The sequence below is a fragment of the Emydura macquarii genome, unplaced genomic scaffold (genome assembly GCF_026122565.2).
Source record: "Emydura macquarii macquarii isolate MOO-44397 ecotype Brisbane River unplaced genomic scaffold, CSIRO-AGI_Emac_v2 contig_1477, whole genome shotgun sequence".
Lineage (NCBI taxonomy): Eukaryota > Metazoa > Chordata > Testudines > Chelidae > Emydura > Emydura macquarii.
This window is the reverse complement of record NW_027131614.1, coordinates 25001884-25023571: the sequence shown is the minus strand read 5'-3', so window position 1 is coordinate 25023571 and position 21688 is coordinate 25001884. Positions and strand designations below refer to the sequence as shown.

General features: G+C 43.8%; 2 protein-coding genes across 5 annotated transcripts in view; one reads left to right on the top strand and one right to left on the bottom strand.

Annotated features, from left to right (window-relative positions):
* Positions 1-2004, bottom strand: part of LOC137156873 (ethanolaminephosphotransferase 1-like) — a 68303-nt gene extending 66299 nt beyond the window's left edge. The window contains exon 1 of the mRNA XM_067553880.1: positions 1911-2004. Coding sequence (XP_067409981.1) covers positions 1911-1967 — 57 coding nt within the window. The 5' untranslated portion in view covers positions 1968-2004. The remainder of the gene's footprint in view (positions 1-1910) is intronic.
* A 2226-nt stretch (positions 2005-4230) lies between these two features.
* The window catches only part of SPIDR (scaffold protein involved in DNA repair), a 335554-nt gene continuing 318096 nt past the window's right edge, over positions 4231-21688 (top strand). For 2 of the 4 annotated variants that reach the window (XM_067553805.1, XM_067553804.1), the window contains exon 1: positions 4231-4474. The gene's annotated coding sequence lies outside the window, so the exon portion shown is untranslated. The remainder of the gene's footprint in view (positions 4475-21688) is intronic. The other 2 variants (XM_067553803.1, XM_067553802.1) reach the window with 1 other exon arrangement.

Below are 21688 nucleotides of genomic sequence, written 5' to 3'. Positions count from 1 at the left end.
ACACACACACACTGTGCCTCCCTCCTGTCCCAGCCCCCAGCAGTGCCTCCCTCCATTCCAGGGCTGCTGACCCGAGTCAGGCTCTGCTGGGTGACGCAATGCACCTAGGACTCACTGAAGCGGGGATGGCACATGGGCGGGGAGGACACAAAGTGAAAGGGGAGTGAGGCCGCCTGCCCGTGACCCGACCGGGCCAGAGCACCGCCCCGCAATGCCCAGTGCTCCCGGCTGCAAGCTGTCGAGCGTTTTTGTGACCCCATTTTTTATCATTATGACTCCAAATGGGGTCACAACCGCAAGGTTGGGAACCGCTGGCCTACGCTCTGCATAGTGCAAGGGGTACAGACCTCTTTTCATCCTTGCCCTCCTCCTTGCACAAAAGAACTATGCTGGTTCTGCTACCCTACCATACCGGTGAAAAGGGAGTAGGATTTGAAACTAAATATATACATAAGACATTCATGCCAAAGAAACAAATTTTTCACAAGCATAAACATGATTATTTACAAAAACTGCTTTTCACATTACAAAATGGAATTAATTGCACAAATTTTCATTTTAAGCAATGTTACTTCATTATACCTTTATAAAAAATAGTGATTATTATAGTTGGTGTCAAATCAGATCTGATAGCTATTCCCCCATGGATCTTGGTTAACTCTGAGGCTTAGCAGAAATGTCTAAATTATCATCTGTTTGCCAACATTCCTGAGTGACTTTGGTTAAATAACACTGAAATTCTTACACTGTCACTCAAAGAAAATTCTATTAAGATTTTTTTTCCCCGTGTGCATCTTTTTGCAGCTAGTTTTATTCAAGTCAACGGAGTAATATCTAATCCAAATTTATGAAGTTTTGGGAAAGATTGAGAATATATTTCAGCAAAATTGCTTAAATTACATAGTGTGCGTTTGTGCTGAAAACACTATTTTAAAAAAATACATACTCTAATGGCCTCAGTGAAGATGACGCTAGGTACTGTACCAACACATAATACCTGTTCCAAAGAGTTCACAATCCAAAAAGCTAAGACAGACACAGTAACAAACATATAAGCCTAATTACTTTTTTCTCATTTAGATTTCTCAAAGCCAACTCTCTCTCTCGCTTCCTCTTTACAGGTGAGTCAGTAAACATGCTCTAACATTGCTGACATGATGCATCCTTCTACAGTACCACTCCATAAAAATGTTTAGTTTTAACCATTCCGCCTACTTCCTCCCACACTTTTTCTTCCATGTTTTTGATGTTTTTGTTTTAAAGCCTGTTAATAACATTCACCCCGGGGCCATTTGAATTCCTCATTAGTATTCAGTTCCTACCCCCCCCCCTTGCTGACCTTCACAGTTCAGTTCAGTCAACAATTCTGGGAACACTATTTTATTTTAAATAAAAGTTATAATATATTGATTTACACATCCAAACACTGTAAAATAGTTTTATCCAACAAATGTCAACTTTCTCAAACTCAAAAAAACCCAAAACATAAACGGATCCTTAAAATCCTTAAAACTTTGCAATAGCTAAATGATCACTGAAGTAAGCAAAAGAGGTCTGGTGTTTTACCAACGTGGAAAGGCATACCAGACTTCAACGTGCCCAGAACACGGGCGTGGGTCTCACTTCTGCGGGGCAGGGGAGGGGGTCTCCTCCTCCCCCCAGACCTCCAGCTGGGAGCCTCTGCCTTGGATCCCCTAGCCAACACCCTGCAACTTTTCGGCTCCGGTAGTTCCCCGTCCCTGGCCATTCTCAGGATCAATAAAACACCCAGAGGCTGAACTGAAGCAGCCTTGGCAATGGGTTTTCGGTTCCTTCACCCCCCCCGGAAATCCAAGGAGGAGAGAAGAAAACTCGGGAGGGACACGTGGGATTGCCTCGCCTGCCTTCTCCGGGCCGGCCAGCAGCGTTACCTGGTATCGGCAGAAGCCGGCCCGCTGCTGGGCGGTGACATACTGGGGCTGCCACATGGCGCCGCGTCCGTCCGCCAGTCGGCTGGGCGCAGCCCCGCTTGGGTACCGGCGGGCGCGGCAGCTCCAGGCAGAGCTTGAGGAAGGGAGGCGAGGCAGAGGCTGGAGCGCTCGGGGAAGCGGGAGGGAGGAGAGCTGCCCTCGGGGAGCGTGTGTCAGGCTCGGACCGGCCCACAGCTCACCGCGCCCCGGCAGCGCCAGTGCCCGGGGAAGAAAGGAGGCACGGGAGGCTCCGGCGCAGTGAGAAGAGGCGATGGGGCCACTAGTCCCTTGTTACAATGAAAGGATTCATGTAGACAGCAGTGCGGAGTAGAGCGCCGCGCTCTTGTGAGGCAGTCTGGATGCAAATGGGTGCTCTCTCTGTTAACACTGGGGAGGGGGTTTTCAGTGGGGTACACAGAGGGGGCTTCTAGCTCTGGGCTAGCCCAGGATAGAAACTGGGCCTGCCGGCTAAGACCTGCCTTATTATGTATGTAAGTTATCCAAGATGATTGTTAAGGATTTCTGTCATGTAGGAATTTTTAATGTTGTTCTCCCTTCAAGATCTGCACAGCTGAATTCAGAATAAAAACGAGGCCTTTTTTGCCTGACTACTGAGAGAGGACTATTAAAACCGTGCCATTAATATGTTTAAAAACCCTCCAAGTGCTTGATCTTGCAAACACTACTATGAATAGCCCTATTGTCTTCAACTGAACCCTGTGAGGGAAGTAAGCAATATACCCTGTAGTGTTTGCAGTATCAGGCCCTCAAACTAATTTTTGTTAAATGTGTGATACAGATTAATTAATATTTGTAACGTGCTCTGAGATCCTCACAAGAAATGGCTATACACAGAAAATTGGCTTCTATGTAATATATTGAGAATACATAATGATGTGGTATAAAGTTCTGATTGCCATTCCTTTAGATTAATCTCTGCATAATACAACTCCTGATTAAGGCAACCTCCCCAAACTGCTACAGAGAAAACCATCATATCACTCATTTTGGATGCATTCTATATCTTACTTCTGTAATACAGGACAGGGAGTGATGAAGGTATGGGTATATGGTAATAAGGAGTTAAAAGGCATCTACAAATATTCAGATACACATATGTGCATGCCACCCTGCATGTACACCACACACCATGTACTGCAGTGTCTCATAAACATGGGAACTCATCCACATCACCAGGGTCTGAGATCTTATTGACCAAATGGAGTTTAACCAGACAAGTAATTAAAATAAATGATTTATATTCTGTGAGATCCTTTATGCACTAAATGTAATGCAGACAGCCAATACAATTTATTTTCACAACCTGTATATGTTTTATAGAAAATATACAGATTAACAGTACCAAGTGTAAATCGTATAAAATGGTGCTAGCTCTAGATTAATAATTAAATATTAATTATCATCTATTATTATCTATGAGGCCTGAACCAAAACCCTGCCTCCTTCTATCACATCTCTATGCTGGGCACAACCAAAACCTTGGAGCCAAACTCTCCTAAATTATGGGTTTAAAATCCAAATCTAAACTTCCCTAAAATTAGGAGCACTTGGATTTGGCCTGATAGATAGAAAATTTTCAGTTGCCAACTCAAGTCTGAATGCAGTGTTCTAATGCTGGATGTTGGTTTGGGTCTATTGATCTATGATTATTGTTATTTTGGTTTTAATACTTGTTATATTTCAGGAGCCAGCAGAGAAGGAGATAGACAGAGGCTGAGGGAGCTGATGGAAGCACAGCTGTCTGTTGTGATGGCTTTATTGTTCTGGCTGCAAAACTGAAACTAACATGAAAATTAGGCTTTGCATTGAGTAGGCAAGGAGAAAGAGGGATTGACACAAGGACCAGGGCTGTCGTAGGCAGTACTGACACATCCAATCCACTGACACATCCAATCAAATCCACTGACCTTTGATTTTTTTATCCTGCCTAAGTGTAGTATTTTGCACTTATCTTTATTAAATTTCATCTTATTGATTTCAGACAATTTCTCCAATTTATCAAGATCATTCTCAGCTCTTATCTTGGCCCCCAAAGTGCTTGTAGCCCCACTGTGACAGAGTGCTGAGAGCCAGCAGCTGACCCTGCACTCTGGTCCCTTGGGCACTAACTAGTTCCCCCAGAGAAGCCCTGATTGAGGGTTGGAAGGCTTAATTACCTAATCAGACATGGCATGATGGGCTAAGGGTCTAATTATCCCATCATCTGAAAAGATAGTTAAAAAGTATAGAAAGGTAGTACAAAATAGCAGAGAGAGGGGTTAGTAGAGTCTAGGGGAAGCTAAGTCTCTAACTGGCAAGATTGTGTCTGCCTTCTTTCTGTGGAGAAAGGGCTGAGAACTGAAGGACACTGTGGGTAGAAGTGCTGTATGGGGATTGTGATGATGGCTTAGTAGTGGATACATTAATTAAAAACTCACAGAGGTGTTGATAATCAAGAGGCATCCAGGACTGTTTGTGAGGAGTTCTAAAGTAGGAGAGGAGCCTGCCCTGTTACATCCACCCAGGTTAGTGTAATTTGCAAACTTTATATGAACTAAATTCAAAGACAATGATCTGAAAACAGATAAAAGGCAATATCTTTAACATAGTGCTAAATGAGCTTGTAGAACTCATTGCCACATGAGCGTATCTTAAGCAAATAGTGTTAGTCTTGCTTCTTTGGAATCCTGCACATCACATCTCCATGGGAGTTCTTGCCATACTGCTGTATGGATGCACCATAAAAGTTGTTTTTACAAGAAAGCAAAATCAAGTAATATAGTTGAGTTGGCAGGTGCTAATCAGTATGGGTGGGACAAAAGGTTTTGATATGGTGGTTGTAAATAGCTCTTAAGCAGAAGTCTGCACAAGGGAGGCAAGCAGGTGCATGGGCCCCTCAATAATCAGTGGGAGCCCAGAGCTCCTCTGGACCCAGGACTCTGCGGGGGGAGGGAGGGAGAAATGAGCTAGTCCCAGGGCCAAGAGGTATGGGGGAGAGTGACCTCCGGCTGGCTGGGGTCAGGGGAAGGAAGAGTGAGTTCCTGATGGGGTAGGGGCAGGGAAGAACGAGCTACAGCCAGAGGGATGGTGGGGAGGAAAGAGCAAGCTCCTGTTGGGACTCGGGGAAGGGCACAGAACGTGCCACCCAAAAGGGGTCAAAGTTAAATTTCTGTGCACACGCCTGCTCTTAAGACTAGTTCATCGCGTTTAAAACAATATGATCCCTTCTGCTATGGACAGTTGCAGGTGTAAAAATAGTTTTCACCAATCTTTTCAACACATTTTGCCCCTGCTTGTACAATGTATTACCGTAAGTGGTTTTCAAGAACAGGTTTTGAAGTGTCTGGACAAAGCAAATTTCACAGTGTAAATGAGATCTAAATGATTATATTAAAGTGATATTAATGTTTCATTTAAACCTATTAAAACAAGGAATTTCACATTTAAGGCTGAAAACGATAAAGTGCACTGTTTGTCCCTAAGTATTACAGTAAATTCTAGAAGTTGCATGATCTAAACTATTAAAGGCCAGATCCTCTGCTGGTGTAAACTGATATAGCTCCATTGAAGTCAATTTACAACTGCGGATCTGGCCTTGTATCTTCTGCCATAGTTGTAGACAAAGCAGGATATTCCATAGATGGAGTTTCAGCTTCACCTTTGAACCTTCCTGTTCATTTACTGGTTCCTGCTCCTTGAACTCAATGGTCCACTAGTTTCTGCGTATGTGTGTACGTAGTGTTGGGTGTGTGGAATTACTCTGAGCCTGATGCTTCATACCTGCCATTTGGACTGTTGTTTTGTTCAGACTATTTCTGACTTAACAGGTTCATGATCATTACATGTTTTGATTGATCACCTACCTGCGTGTGTTGCTTTGATTTCCTTGTATTTTGGGATTACTCTTCTGGGGCACATGAGAGTGTAATGTGTTGTTTATCTTCTTGAACTCAACAAGACTACTTGCCTGAGTAAGGCAAATGTCACCTTCTATAGTTTTTTCTCATGCTTCTTTTGGCTAAGCTACAAGGTTTTACATTCAACTTGATGGCATTTCTTTGTATGGCTATATAAGAACTTTTGTACGACACATCCAATCCATTCCAAAATTTCAGGGAGTGCTTAAGGCACCAGTGGGCAGAACCCTATTGATTTTGGTGAAAATAGGAAAAACCAAAAGGAGAAAATGGGGGGGGAGGCACATGTAGCCCCTAGCATCTGTTTAGCAGAGCCACAGCTTCAGCCACCTCTGTAATTCTCTCTTGATCAAAGAATCAGTTGATGGTAGACATTCTAGAAAAGAAGCCATTCCAGCATACCAATATTCCTCATCTTAGCTCTGCCCCATGTCCCAGCTGATCTTAAAATTTTTTTTTTTTCTTCCAGTTACTGGATGAACTGTGCCTGTGTACCCTCTCCAGGTCTCAGGCCTTGAGCCCATCACAGGACTTTTGGATTGAAATCATGTGATTCTGCCACTTTGCCTGGGCCCTGGTTTGCAGCATCCTGTGTATCAACTAATTTAACTCATTAAGTCTGACTTATGTCCAGACCCTGAAATTCTGTTCCCTTTGTTGCAATGACAATGGTAATCTGTAATGAGATACATTGCTTTAAGAAGGCTCTCTCTTTTATTTAGAATAAAAGCATTTAAGAGAATCTATTGTGTGTTTAAAAAAAAAAATTCCTTAAGGCTTATTCCTTGGATCTGGGAAGGCCCTGCTGCTTAGACTCCCTCCATTGCCTTTCTCTCAGGATTGTAGGAGTGAGGCTGAGAGTGGGTGTGCTTTGCTGTTCTCTCTGTGTTTCTTTCTGTTAGAGAAATGGGCTTTTGTTCTTTTGTGCCTGTTTAGTTTTGTGGTGGTTGTGGAAATTTCTTCAGTTTTATTAGACTTTCATCTGTCCTTTGGGTGGCATGGCCAGCCCAGGAGGACAGAGAGTCAATTTGTTGTGGATTCTGAGGGTTTAAACAGTGGCAATGGGTTGCGGATTTTGCCTCCAGCCACTGCTTCTCTAGGGGAGTGGATTCTAGCTGTGGAAAAAGAGATTGGATTTAAAAATGTGTGGCATATCTCCTGCAAGAGCAATGCTGTTGTTGGTTGTTAACATGCATAGCCTTGTTCAGCAGGTGGCTGTGGAGAGGATTGTTGTGCGGGGTAGTATAGTGCTCCTCTCAACACCTGCTGTTAGTCACCATCTCTAATGGGTTGGTTTGTTTGTTTGTTTTTGTTTTTAAGGAAATAAGCCACTGTCCAAAGACCTGGTGAATTATGGCAAGATCACTAGCCCTTTTAGGAGGATTCCTTTGAGCTGTAAAGCCCCCGAGGTTCAGGATATCTTGTCTTTTCATAGGCAGGTTTATGTGATATTAAAGAATGCTTCCAAAGTTTTTTGAAATTTCCCTGAAGTATAGGATTGGGGAGTGTAACTACATTGTGTTTGTTGCCACTGAGGCCAGTTTTCTTTGGGAATCTGACACATCTGGTTAATCAGTGCCCTAAGAAGAGGCAGGCTGCCCCTGGGAATGGTGACCCTGTGTTGGGAAATATGGAGGGTTTCTGAGAGTAAAGCACAGGGTGAGGTGGCTGTGGCAGAGCCTGGGTCCCAACAGGCTTCGGATGTCTTGCGGGATGTTGGTTCTGAGGGATTAGTGCCCCCTTTACAAGCAGTGGGAGATGGCATTACTGGTTCTGTGGCTCCTGACTTAGGCTCAGGCCAAGAGGCCACTATCTGCAAAATGGAGGCTGAACCTGTTGCTATGGAATGCATGACCTTGGCTGAGGATTCTGGCTTGCTGGCAAAGCCTCAAAGTAAAAAAGGCCATTGAAGGTGGAGGAGGTGCCAGTTTCTGAGGGTGCTACAGTGTGGGCTAGTTTGGTCAGTGCAGTTGGGAAGCATGCTGTTGAGGATGCTGCTGAGGGTGGTTCATTGTTTTGGGGGCATGGAGAATTCTCTGGTATTAGTTTTTGTCCCCTTGGTCCTAGCAGTGTCCTTCCTCCCATTGCTCTGAGGTTCCCCCTATTGAGGTCAGTAGTGACTCTGAATCTAAGTGTGGGGGATGATGAACTCACAGATTCTTTGGGTCCTGGACATCCTGGGAGGTGGGGGAGGAATATCCAGGACACCACTGATAGGTTTCTGGGTGAGACTAAGGGGGAAATTTGGTTTCCTGGCCTTAATCTCTTTTTGTTGTCTGTTCACTAGACTATGAGATGTGTCTCTCTGAGTTTGACAGACAGAAGGGATACTGATTGAGAAAATTGATGATCGGTGTGTGTGTCTCTGACCAATGGAAATATTGGGAATTAATGGATACTTGATACTTTTTTTTTTTTTTTTTTTTTTTTTTTTTTTTTGGGGGGGGGGGAGGGGAGGGTGGTGTCTTTTTTTTTTTTTTTTTCTGATGAATAATTTTGTATTTGGCTCTCTGAATGGGTGCAGGCACATTCAGAAAAGTGTGGCTCTTTTTGAATACCTTTCCAGATAAAGGTCAACATTTCATTTTTTGCAAGAGACGTGCACAGATTCAGGCAACCAAACCAATTGGCTTGCTAATTGGAGAGGGGAGATTCTTATGAGTCATGGTTGTATTGGAAGCATAGGGGTTGCCATTCTTTTTGCTGACAGGGTGCAGATTGATTCAGTAGTTTTTGCAGGAAGTTCTTCCAGGATGGTTAAAGCTACTTTTGAGCAATATCGTCTTTGTTTGATTGTCTTTCCCTGTAGTAGGAGCACAGACAGGTTTGGGTTTTTTTTTTTTTTTTTGGGGGGGGGGGGGACTTGGGTGCTCTTTTGACAAATTGTTTTACAAGTGATATTTTAATTTTGTGGGCAATTTTAATTGTAGTCATGAGAAATTGGATAGGAATCATTTGGAACCACCTCCATGTCAGCAACTTGAGACTCATTTACAGGCTTTTGACTTGACTGATGTTTGGCAACATTTTCAACCTTATGACAGCAGTACACCTGACTGAGTGCTAGTGCCAGCTCTTTCTCTATGGCCCCTTTAGACTCGTGTGTGTGTGTGTGTGTGTGTGTGTGTTTTTACTCATTTGTCTCATTTGTTTTCTAGTTGTATTGTTCCTACTGGGATTTCAGATAATTGGTTTGGTCCTATTTGTGTTGTCTGTCTTCTATTCAAGACCATCATGCATACTAGCATTTTAACATTCACCTTTTACAAGATGTTCTCTTTGGAACACTTTTTCAATTATTTTGGGGGCACTCAGGTTACCTCAAAGGATGTTTTCTCCTCCTCCGGGGAGGTGGGCAATGATAATACTACATTTTTGTTAGCAATATACACAGCAGACAACCCTGGGCCTTTGTTGGAGAATGGAGGTGTTAGAGTTGGGAATTGTGGAACTTGAAAATGCCTTTGATGGCAATAATGATGCTGGGTTGCATGATAGCTTGAAATATTAAAAACAGCTCTTGTGGGACCTGTTGGATAGCAAAACTCAGTGAGCACTGGTTAGGCCCTGAAATCAGGGCCTTTCTCAAATGGAAGTGCCTACTGAGGTTTTTTTTCTTTGGCCTGTAAAAGAAACATGTGGAATGGAAGTCAATTGGCCACTTCAAGATGTCTGGCCAAGTGCTTTCAGATCCTATGGGGATTAGAAACTTTGCTGTGAATTTTTTCTCAGACCTATATGCCACAGAGCCTATATCCATTTGAGAATCAGTGGCTCCTGGAGGATCTTCTGAAGATCTCAACATTGAATGTGAACAGACTTGAACAGGATCTGACAACCTTAGAATTGACTTCTGCCCTAAATGGCTTTGCGTTAGGGAAGGCACCTGATATTGGTGGTTTGCCTATTGAGTTTTATAAGGCCTTTTGGACCATTCTTGGGCCTGACCTGCTCCAGGTTTTTCAGAAGAGCATCAAAGAGAAGATGCTGCCACTCAGCTGTCATTGAATGGCTTTTATCCTGTTGTCTAAAAAGGGGGACCTGTGTCCCCACTTTGCTCCAACTATAAACTTCTTTCAAAGGCCTTGGCAAATAGACTGAAAACTGAGATTGGTTTGGTTGTGAACCCTGATCAGACCTATTGCAGTCCCAAGAGGTCCATTTTTATAAATTTTTCCTATTGTAATTACAGGCTGAAATTGCTTTCCACATCAAGTAATGTTTGATTTGCACGTTGGGTTGACTTCCCTTGATCAAGCTAAGGCTTTTAATCATGCAGATCATGGATATTTGTTTTGTACCCTCTGTGCTTTTGGTTTTAGGCCCAGGCTTGTTGTCTGCATTGTTATTGTATAATGATATAGCTTATTTAGGGTGAATGGTGTTTTGAATGCCCCCTTTGCCCTCTGTAGGGTAATCAGACAGGGAACACCACATTCTGGGTTATTGTAAGCACTTTCTATCAAGCCTTTGTTATGCATGTTGCAAAAGTGACTTTCTGGCCTTTCTCTCCCTGTTCAAGTTTGTACATCAGTGAAAGTCTCCATGTGCCGACAATGTGACTGAGTTAATTACTCATGATTGTGATGTTCATGTTTTGACTGAATGTAGCACTCTTTTGAACAGTGCTTCTCTTGCTTGCCTTCAGTGGGTCTTCTGAATTTACTTTTCATACGAGGCCATGTGTCATTGTATATGCTTGTGGTAAAGATTCATCGTTTTTCAAACACTTGTTGATTATCCCATTATGGTACAGAGAAGACAGCTTGTGATGATTGGGCTCCATCCATCCAGCCTGGTGAACTGCATTCAGCCCTCTGACTGCAAAGAGGAGGGTGATCTCCCATGGAGAATTCTTCATGTCCCCACTTTACTGTTGGGAAAGGGCAGTTGTTTTTTAATTTTATTTTCTTGGTTTTATTATGTTTCAAGTACTGATTTAATTAAAAGTGTTTTAAAAGTTGGCCCTGCTCACTCGCGCACTCTCTCTCTCGCGCTCTCTCCCTCCCTCTTCCTCCTCCCCCACCCTGAGCCAGCCTGTCTCCCTAGGTAGCTGTTGACAAGTGACCCCTTTTTCTCCCTCTGAGAGAGGTTTTCTAACTCTTTAGTATTCTTTTGATCTCTAGCCTCCCAACTTTGGCAACATAAAGCTTGCAACTTATTAGAGAGCGGAGACAGGATTCTTGAAGTTAACAGCTTGACTCATTTTTCAAACGTGTGTTGGGAGAGCCTTAGCTATATCTCTTGGGTGTTTTTTTTGTTTTGTTTGTTCTTCCCAAGAACCCCTCTTTCGTAAGAACAACACAGTCATACAAGAAATTCTAATAACCCTACCATATTACCTTACTGCCTGGGTCACTTACAATATTCTTACCATAATACGTATCAGTATTCATAGATTAACACATAGCAAGTGCAAGTCTGTCACATCTCCCTCTTTCTGGAATGGGGACACAGCCAGGATATGTCTGGTACCCTATGAACATCCACACATGCCCCTGATAACCCAAATTCACTTTCAGTCTCCTTCCCATTGATCCCATGGGAGGGATACATCTGAACAGAGTTTGTGCCCCTTAAGTTCTTTTCACCCCAATATTTCTGAACATTTGGATTGCCCAAGAGCGGGTTGGATCCCTGCAGAGCATATCTTAACCCCACAATACCTCTTGTAGAGCAGGGATCCCCAACCACTGGTAGGCGTGAACCCTCAAACTACCCCCATAGCCAAGTTACTTTCCCTGCTCCTCTTGGGTTTGCACTCTGTGTGATGGCTGTGGAGTTCCTGTGTTCTCAACATGCTATGTATGTCGTTCACACAGGATGAAGCTGAATTCGGGTTAAGTTGAACAAGTGAAACTTAAACCCTTTGCACTGCTCTGTCCATGTGTCTGAGTTGCCTCCAGACTAATTGTGTGTTCCCTTTTCTCCTGTTGTCCCATCAATAACAGTGCTCCTAGGGAATGTTGGCCCTCTAAATCTAATTTCACTGCTTAGGATACACTGAGGAGAGCAGCACTTCCTCACCCATCTGCCTCAGAGACATTTACATTTTCAGAGATTATAATGCTGTTCGAGGGAGACTTCCCCCTACCTCCTCGCTGTTGCTTGCTTTGCATTCCCCTATACAGTGGCTTAACACTTTTGGCAGGCATTGTATGGTTGGCAGTATCCTTTATCAGCCTGAAGGTCCCATCTCCCAATGGAATTTGGATTCCTAGCATGTTCAACTGTGCTTCATTTTCCCCCATTTCCACATGGAGTTTTGGATATTGCCATGCATAGCATTGGCTCTGTGATCTTTTTGAAGGATGTCTGTGATCTAGGCCCCTTGGCCTGGCTCTAATGAGTTTACACTTGAGCTCTCTGGGCTCTACCGTGCAATAACACTTCCAAACACATCAAAAAGGAATCTCCTCCAGTATCCCACTGTCAGGCTCCCAGAACCTTCTTTGATGTCTCTAATGACTTGAGCCATGTACTGAGTAATGGGGTTCATGACGGACCTTCATAGTGTCCTGCCTGCCTGCCACCACCTGCTTTGGGTACAACATGCAGAGTCTAAGGTGTAAGCAGTGCTTGTGTCCCACCACCCTATAAATGTCTCCCCATTGAGTCTCGCCTCCAATTTCCATTGGGGATCTGGCTGTATTTGACTCTCAAGGATGCAGCAGGACATATAAATAGATGACTAGTGGTGTGAACTCCGTTGCATGCATAGTGAACAGCCCCAGAGGGGATATACTCCATTGGTTAGCCTACTGCATAGGTAGGCCAGGCTGCCATCAAGTTAACTCATGCTAACTCAGCACCAGGGCCTTAGTGCATTGATTTGGGGCTGCTATCTCTCCTCCTCCCCAGCTTGGAATTATCCAGTCCGCAGCTCTGGGGCATCCCACATATTCCCTCTCCTATGATCCATGCTTGGGCCAGTCAACCTTGGTGGTTTTCTCAGAACCATCCTAATTAACAACAAACTAATCAACCAGTCTGCTTGCAGTACACAATCATGTGAACACAAATTATAAAATTGCTCTAACCCAAACATTTCATACAACTGATCTATGGTGTCCTCTCTCTATCCTTTTCCCCATTTGCAGAGGTAATCTATCTGGGTTGTCATCTCCATGTAAATTACATGTTGCTGCTTTGGAATCCACCAGAAATTTTTTTCTGTAAGCCTCAGAAGTCACTTTAAACTTAAGGAGTTTAGCTGTCTTACATTTTTCATAGTTCACAATTTCTATTCCATCCATTTGGCTTTATGTATCAAGGCCCTTTGCATCACCAATGGAGTTGGAATCAGATCCTCTCTGTGATGGGGACCTGGTGCAAATCACAAGTTTTTCCAAAGATGGTTAGATAGTTGTCTCTCTCCCTCTTCCTAACAACTTAGCACTATGCCTCACACAGAGCTGGCTTGTGGTTTACCCCCACCTACTGATTCATCTGGCCCCTTATTCCCCCGCTGCACCAGTTCCAGTTCCTGCTAACTCTCCTTTTCTCTCTCATGCTGTTGCTTGTCCCCCTCCTGTTCAGGTTGGCAATATTTGTCCTGGTCAGCAAGTCATTTCACCTTCAACCCCAGCCTCCTTTTTTTCCAGTTCTCCCTCTTGCTCTCCTTCAGTTGACAGTTTATGTTGCTCTAAGCCTAGCTAAGGGATCCTGGATGAGGTGAAGCTCAGCCATTGCCCCCACTGCTACAACATACTTTGGTGGTCCTTGGCAGGGGGAGGGGAAGAATGGAGGACTGTGGCATAAGGGGTGAACAGAGACCCTATTGTAAGGAGGCGAATGGGGCCCCCTGGCATCGGGGTGGGGTGGGAGGCACTGAGGGAAGGGAGGCATGGGAGTGCACACAGAGCCCCTGTCATGGGAGGGCATAATGGCGGGCACAGATTTGCCTGGAAAGAGGGAGAATGGGGGCTCATGGTACAGAGGGAAATGGGGGAGGTGCACACAGGCTCTGGCATGAGGGTGAGGGGGGGGGGAGGGGCAGTTTGCAACGAGTCCCTGAAATAAAGAGGAATGGGAGAGTGGCCCACAGGGTGGGGAAGAATGGAGGAATGTAAGGGCCCATGATGCTCAATAAGCTCAGCCTAAAAAAATCAGCGAAGGGTGCGATTCCCTCCACTATTAGCTCTGAATGCAAATGTGAAAATGTCAGCCATCATAAAATTAATGTGCAGAGCCTGGCAACATTGTTGTGATTCTGAGATTGTACTAGTGCAGTATGCATTGGAAAGCCCTCTGCGCTGTACAAAACTTCCCTCTGCTGGCCAGAGCAGGAGCAGCACTGGGTTCTCTTGCACAAATAGTTAGTTGCCCTATGACTTAAACAGAGAAAGTGGAGCAGTTGCAAAGACACACAAACACAATTAATATGTAGCCTCCTTCAAATACTACCTATAGTTTAAAAAAGAAGAGCAGAAGTTAATTGTTCCTCTAATGAAGGTATAAACATTCATGCAACTTGCCTTACCAAACTCTAGCACTTTCTGTTTATTGCCCATGTCCACAACCAGTCTCATGTGGTAGCTGGCTCTGAACTACATATCTTCAAGCTTATTCCCTTAAATTTATTGTGGCAGTGGCATGACACTTGTGGTGTCAAACCTTCATAATTCTCATCCTTTGATCACCAAACATTGCATGTTACTCCCCCAGATACTCAGATACTAATCACCCAGGATGTAAAAAATGGTTAATAACCTGTTCCATAATTGTTGCTCTTTGAGATGTGTTCTACATGTGCATTCCACTCTTGGTGCACACTCACCCCAAGCACAGTTATAGGAAATTTCAGTGGTTTCTGGCGGGGGAGTTTGAGCACCCTCAGTTGCCATGTGCCTCCTGCGTGCAGGTGTAAGGGCAAAGCTGCCCCCAACTCTCCTCCATTCTTTTTTGCAGGAATACTCTGATGTACAGGGGTAGAAGGGTGGGTTGTGAAATGTACATGTGCAATACATCTTGGAAAACAACAGTTACGGAACAGGTTAGTAACCATTTTCTCTTTGAGTGACTGCATATGTGCATTCCAGTCTTGGTGATTCACAAGCCGTGAAATCAGGAGATGGGATTGGAGTCTGTCTGAACAAGGACTGAAGGCCAACTTGTTCAAATCTGTCATCCTTTCTATCATTCTGAAGAAGATGTTATGGGAAGCAAATGTGTGCACTGAAGACCAAGTTGCTGTCTACAAATGTCTAGGATAGGAACTTCAGACAGGAAAGTTGCAGAGGTTACTTGTGACCATGTCAAATGTGCTGTCACTCTGCTTGGTAGAGTAACATTAAATAAATCATAGCACAAGTGAATACAGGAGACTATCCAAGATGATGTTCTCTGAGAAGAAATTGGGCTGTCTGACCGCCAGGAACAGCTGAGAAGATAAACCGAACTGCTTATCAGTTCTACCGAACTAGAATATCAACGGTCTGCTGACATCCAGTGTGTGCAGCCTTTCCTCATCTTTATTCAAGTGTTGGCTTGGGAAAGAATGATGGTAGAGATATTGCTTGGTTGATATGGAAGTTAGATACTATTTTTGAGAAAACTTTGGATGAGGATGCAGGTAAATGGTGTCTTTAAAGAAAACCGTATAAGGGAGGCCAAACACCCACCCTTCTAGTAGAAGTGATGGCCACCAAAAATGCTATCTTAATTGAAAGAAGTAGTAGGTGCAGGTTACTAAAGGTTCAAAAGGAGGCCCCATAAGCTTTGTGAATACCAAATTTAGGTCCCATGGGGGAACAGGATCTTGTACCTGAGAGTGTCACCTTTCCAGGCCTTTCAAAGATCTTACTGACATCTTATTAGAGAAGACAACGATTATCAATCTGGAAGGCCAAAATAGCTGCTAGGTGGACTTTGACAACTTATGGTCAACATTTGTTGTTTCTGGTACAACAGATTGATCCAATATATTTTGGGCTAATAATGTATCGGCAAGACTCCAGAGTGTTCAGACCAGATATGGAAATGCTTCCATTTAGATAAATAGATCTAGTAGATGACCACCTTCTATTGAACAGTACATCCTGAATCTCTTTTGAAAAAGACTTCTCCTTAGTGTCTAACCATGGAGCAAAGCCTGCAGGTTTGGGTGGAGCAGGTGCAAAATTAGGTCTGGGTCCAATGGAAGTGATATTGGAAATGTCACTGAAAGGGACAGGAGAATGGAGAACCAGTGGTGCCAAGGCCAAGCTGGGGCTATGAGTATGACTTCGGCATGCTCCAGTCAGATTTTTAGCAGTACTTTGTGAAGGCGTAGGATTGCTGGGAAAGCATACAAGAGCTTCCCTGTCCAGAGAAACAGGAAAGCACCCGTGAAGGAACCCAGGCTGTGATCCTGTAGGGGACACTGCTGGCACTTTCTGTTGGACCTTTGTTGTGAACTGGGGAGTCCCCCAGAGGACTGGAAAATGAACATGGCTACATCTGGACAGTCAGACTACTCGCCTGCTTGGGTGATCTGCACCCTCAGAAAGTAAGAGGCTTTGAGAGAGATTGAATTGGCAATGCAAAAAATCCCAGAGTTGAATCTCATCTTGGCAGAGCAGGGACGAGTGGGCCCCTCCTTCTCTGTTGAAGTAGAACATTGTTGCTGCATTCTGTGACAGAGAGCAGGCTTTATCCCTTAATATGGGACAGGAAAGCCTGACACACCAATCAGATAGCGCTCAACTCCCTGACATTAATGTGAAGGGTTAGATCCCTTGCAGGAAATCCCAGATGAGTCTCCCTCCCACCCCAGCCAAGTGCAGATGTGCTCATTATTAAGATTAGTGATTGTTTAGGAAGGACAAAGGGAATACCCGCACATACATTTGCAGGGTTTGTCCACCAATTCAGAGTGGCTAAAATGTGAGAGGGCAATCTCACTACTGTGTTCAGAGGATGAAAACTCAGTGAGGACATGGGGGCTGGCCAACTTAGTAGGTTCCTGAGATGTAGTCTGGCAAACCAGACTATGTAGGTGCAAGAGGCCATATGCCCTAGAAGTCTCATACAATTTTGTGCTGTCATGATTGGGTGAGCCTTGAAATCTAAAACGATGGATCAAGCTGTTGGAAACTTTGTCTCTAGATAGAAAGCTTTGGCTTGAGTACAATCTATTACTGCCTCCATAAATTTTATCCTCTGAACTGGAGAGAGGATCAACTTCTTTGAGTTGACCAACAGTCCCAGTGTCTTGAAAGCTGATTGGGTAAGAGTTACACTGGACAGTACCTGAACCCTGAAATGGCCTCTCACAAGACAGTTTTCCAGATAGTGCTAGCCTATCCCTTTCTGGGGAAGGCAGCTACCACTGCCATAAATTTGGTAAAATCCTGTGGAGCTGCTGACAGGCCGAAAGGCAGTGCTGTGAACTGGTAATGAGAGCTTTTTCTTGTAGTGATTTATCAAGTATCTTTTTAAGTCAAAAGGTGCCATACCAGTCTCTAGGAAGGGTTCTGGAAATGGGAATGGCTTGGGGAATGGCTTCAGGAGGGTCTGGAAATGAGGGGGAATCCCCCTCTGGTTCCAGAAAGGGCATTAGACCCCGATGTCTTCCTGGCCACACTTCTATGCCAGCGTAGGCCGCAGGATCTTGCGAGTACTCTGGGTGGTAAGGTCTAGGAGGAACACTCTATGGTTGGGAGACATAAGAACCAACTTCTGATTCAGAAGAAGAATCACCTTTTCCTGACTACGGAGAGGCCATCCCTGTCAGTGCTGGAGACTGGTGCCAAGAGTCCCAAGACAATGAAGAGAAACCATCATTGATGGTTTTCCTCTGGATGGTACCGACCAATGAGAACTCTGGGACATGAGAGGTTGAAAAGGTACTGTAGGAGCAATCTCCAACACTGCTGGAGATGCTGGAACTAATAAACTCAACAAGTCCCTTGCCACTGCTGTCTCTGGAATAGTCTCTCACTGGTGTGTGAGAGATGAAGACGGTGTCGCAGATGATAAAGGTGCCATTTTGGGCTCCCAGACTTGAGTATGCCTGCCCCAGCACTGCAGTCAATTGTGTCATATTAGCTAATGAGTGAGCGGAGGAGTGCTTTGATTTTTTTTGCCTGCACTCTTCTAGACTCTTTGTCTTCTTGCTTGGCAAACTTAGGGGGCCAGTGATAGGCTTCTCCTGGAAGTATTGTTTGAAGCCTTGTTTCTTCTTGGGTTCTGGAGAGGAACAATGATGCTGGGAGTCGCCAACATCAGATACATCTTTCTCACAGAAGCCAAAGTGCTGGGCACCCTCCTGGAGTAGTCTAAGAGCAGCCTCCATCAAAGAAACTTCAACCTAGCCACTCTGGGTACGTCTACACTGCAGTTAAACACCTATGGCTGGCCCATGCCAGCTGACCTAGGCTCACAGGGCTAGAGCTGAGTGTCTACACTGCAGTTAAACAGCCATTGGGCTGAGCTGTAGGACCCTCCCACCTCAGAGTCCTAGAGCCCAGGTTCCCACCAAAGCCTGACTGTCTACACTCCAATTAAACAGCCCCTTAGCCTGAGCCCACATGCCCACAGGTTTTTAATTGCATTGTAGAGAGACCCTCACTTCCTTGGTCCTTGCTTGAAGTCCTTACAAATCTGGCATTGATCCATAATGGGAAACTCACCCAGACACTTTAAACAACTAGAGTGTGAGTCACTCACAGGCATTAGTTTAGAGCATGAAAGACAGGGCTTGAAACCCAGTGACTGAGGCATTCCTCAATATCAACGTACAGAACCCCAACATTGGGAAACCAAAAAACTAACTCTTACTAAACAAAAAACGTATCTATTATTAACTAGCATTAAACTACTCAAACAGGTAACTATACACAACTAGATGCAGAGAGAACTTACTGAAACAAGACAAACTGATTTCAACAACTATCAGTAAGAAGAAACTGAGGGGGATTGGGACAGCTTCACCCTTTATATCTGCACACAGTGGCGTATGGCAACAGAGAACACTTGAGCTGCCCCAACCAGTACCCAGGAGGGATAAATTTCTGACAACAGTGCTCGAGGCAGGCACAAAAGAAGAGTAGAATATACATGTGCAATCACTCAAAGAATAAAGTCTGCAACACAAATGAACTGCTTCAGGCATATAAATTGCAAGAAATATTCATAAACATCAAACTGTCACTGCTACTGAGGGACAAATTCTGAAGTCTAAATCATTATTTTTTTTCCCCTTGGGTACTGAACATCCTTCCACTGAAGTTACTTGGAGTTTTGCAACCCTTTAGTCTTTACTCAGGCAAAAATCCACTAGAAAATCCTTCACCAAATGTGCAGCTCTTTAAAAGTGATTCTAAAATATTTTGTATCTTGAATGGAATATACTCTACAAAATATATTTTTGTTGTAAAATAATCACAAGTTAACAATTCAATATAAATTATAACATTTACTCCATTTAGTAAAGGTTTGGCACTCAGTACAAAGTGCCAATTCTTAAATTTTGGAAACATGTAAGAGCTACAACTTTAGAAGCATGGGAAACAGAATCCCTGAACTACATTGAATCAGATAGTTTTTTTTTTTTTTTTTCCAGCCCATAGTAACAAACTCTGTCTGAGTAGCTTTATGCTTTCTTTACTAATTACTTTATATAAAAAATAGTTTCCTCACAAGCCACATACTATTTACATATGGGTTGCAAAGTATTATTCACTTAATCCGTGCATCACAGAAAATTGTTAGTTGCTATTCCCTGTGAACGCCACCAACAGACATGGCTCCTTTGCTATGAGGAATTTACATTTTAATTTGTGTATTTCCCTTAAATATCACAGTTAAAATACAACATGTGAAATATAGATCAGGGTGGCCAAACTGTGGCTTGGGAGCAGCATGTGGCTCTTTTACAGTTAAAGTGTGGCTGACAGAGCCTCAGCACCTCCACCCCCGTTCTCCGCCTACTCCAGATTGGGGAGCTTCTGTCATGCAATGGAGGGGTGAGGGCTACAGATTTCTGCACAGCAGGGAGGTGGTGTCTCAGGGCTTCAGCCCCACAGTGGGGTGATGGGGCTAGGAGCTTTTGCCTGATGGGAAGCACCTGCTGGGTCTCTGGTGGTGGGGCTTGGGGCTTCTGCCCCGTATGGTGTGTCTGCCATCCCCCGAGCCCTCCCACGGGGCTTAAGCCCGAAGACCTGGCAGGTGTGCCCCGGCTCTTGAACTTCTGAAAATTGTTGTATGTGGCTCTGAGGGTCAGTAAGTCTAGCCACCCTTGATATATATAATATTCATTGTGTAGTGGCAGGTGCCCTTTATTTTCTGTCTCATCTCTGATCTTGAATACATCCTGGTGAAGCTATTAATTCAGGTAAATCAGGCAAATAGCAGACAAGAAATGCCATCTAGACCAGTGTGTGCATGGAGAGTTGTATGTAATTAAATGTGGCATATTCTTTTTTCCTACAAAATATTGTGTCTAATCACGTTAATGATGGCCTTTCAAAATGAACCCAAGAATGTTTTTAATGAGCTTCCTAGTGAACTTGCAAAAAAAATTACAATATTAGGAACCTTTTAAAAAGTCCCGTGAGGCTGCCAGACATATACCACCATTCCTTCTCCATTCCTCTATCGCAACATTAATTTACTTTAAAAACAGCAAAGTCTGTTGTTTTGAACACGTGGGATTTTTTTTCTGATAAATTCCTCTATTGGTTTAATATACTCTCTCCTCTTGTTTTTGTTTTTAGTAGATTTTGTACATATGACATTACTTGGATTTTATTGTTTCTAATATTGTTTGTAACAAAATTAAGTACATAAAACAAACAAGGAGAAGCCATTGGCCTGGATTATTCCCCTCTTGCAGTAAAACTGCTACAGGGGGTGAAGTTGTAGGGGAGGAAAATTCCCTGTAGTTGTGGCTGCCCTGGGACCATGGGAGGAGGAGATCTGTTGCAAAGATAATTCAAACTAATTTCTTTTTGAAGACTCTCTGTAGCATAGGAGGTGGGACACAATGTGATGTTCTTTGCGCGCGCGCGCACACACACACACACACCCCGTCTTCTTCCACGGACCCTGTACTCAGATAGGCTCTTTGGATGTGTCTATTCTGCAAAGAAAACCCTGTGGCAATGAATCTGAGTCTGGGCCAATTGATTTGGGCTCCCAGGCTCAGCTGTGGGACTAAAAATAGCAGTGTTGGTGTTTGGGCTTGGGCTTGGAGCCCAGGCTCCAAGACCATCCCCGGTTGCTGGGCTTCTTCTGCACAGAAGGGGTATAAGACTTCCTCTATGTGTGGATCTAGAGGGATGACCTTTGCCATTATTTGAAGAAAAAAAAAATTTTCCCTGTAGTTTAGTTTCAGCTGGCATAGGCTACAGTTCTATAATGCAGTAACAATAATTTTTTGTGTATTAAAGCAGATCACTTTGATATACAACTGAGCATTTGTCAGTCTGCAGATTTACTGTATCAAAGAAGGAAAGTGCTGCTACAGAAATGTGAAAATGTTATTTTTATAATTCTGTTTTGAACACAGCAAGAGGGAATATGAGCTTTAAATGACTGTGTATTGCTTGCCTACAAAATCTGTTTTAATTAGTAACAGCTATTTAAGGGAATGTGGAAAGGATGCTGGCTGTCAGGTGATCTGTAGTAGCTAAAACAACTAGAAGGCAGGATGACTGGATGTCCTAATTTACCTGGGGCAGAGTCCCAAGACTAACTACAATCTCCAGTTAACATGAATATGGCTTATAGACTTTAATGCAATTTTCCACTTGAATAGTTCCTTCCATCAAAATGTCTCAAAGTGCTTTACAAACCTTACTGAATTAAGCCACTCATTCAAGGAAGGAATCCACTATC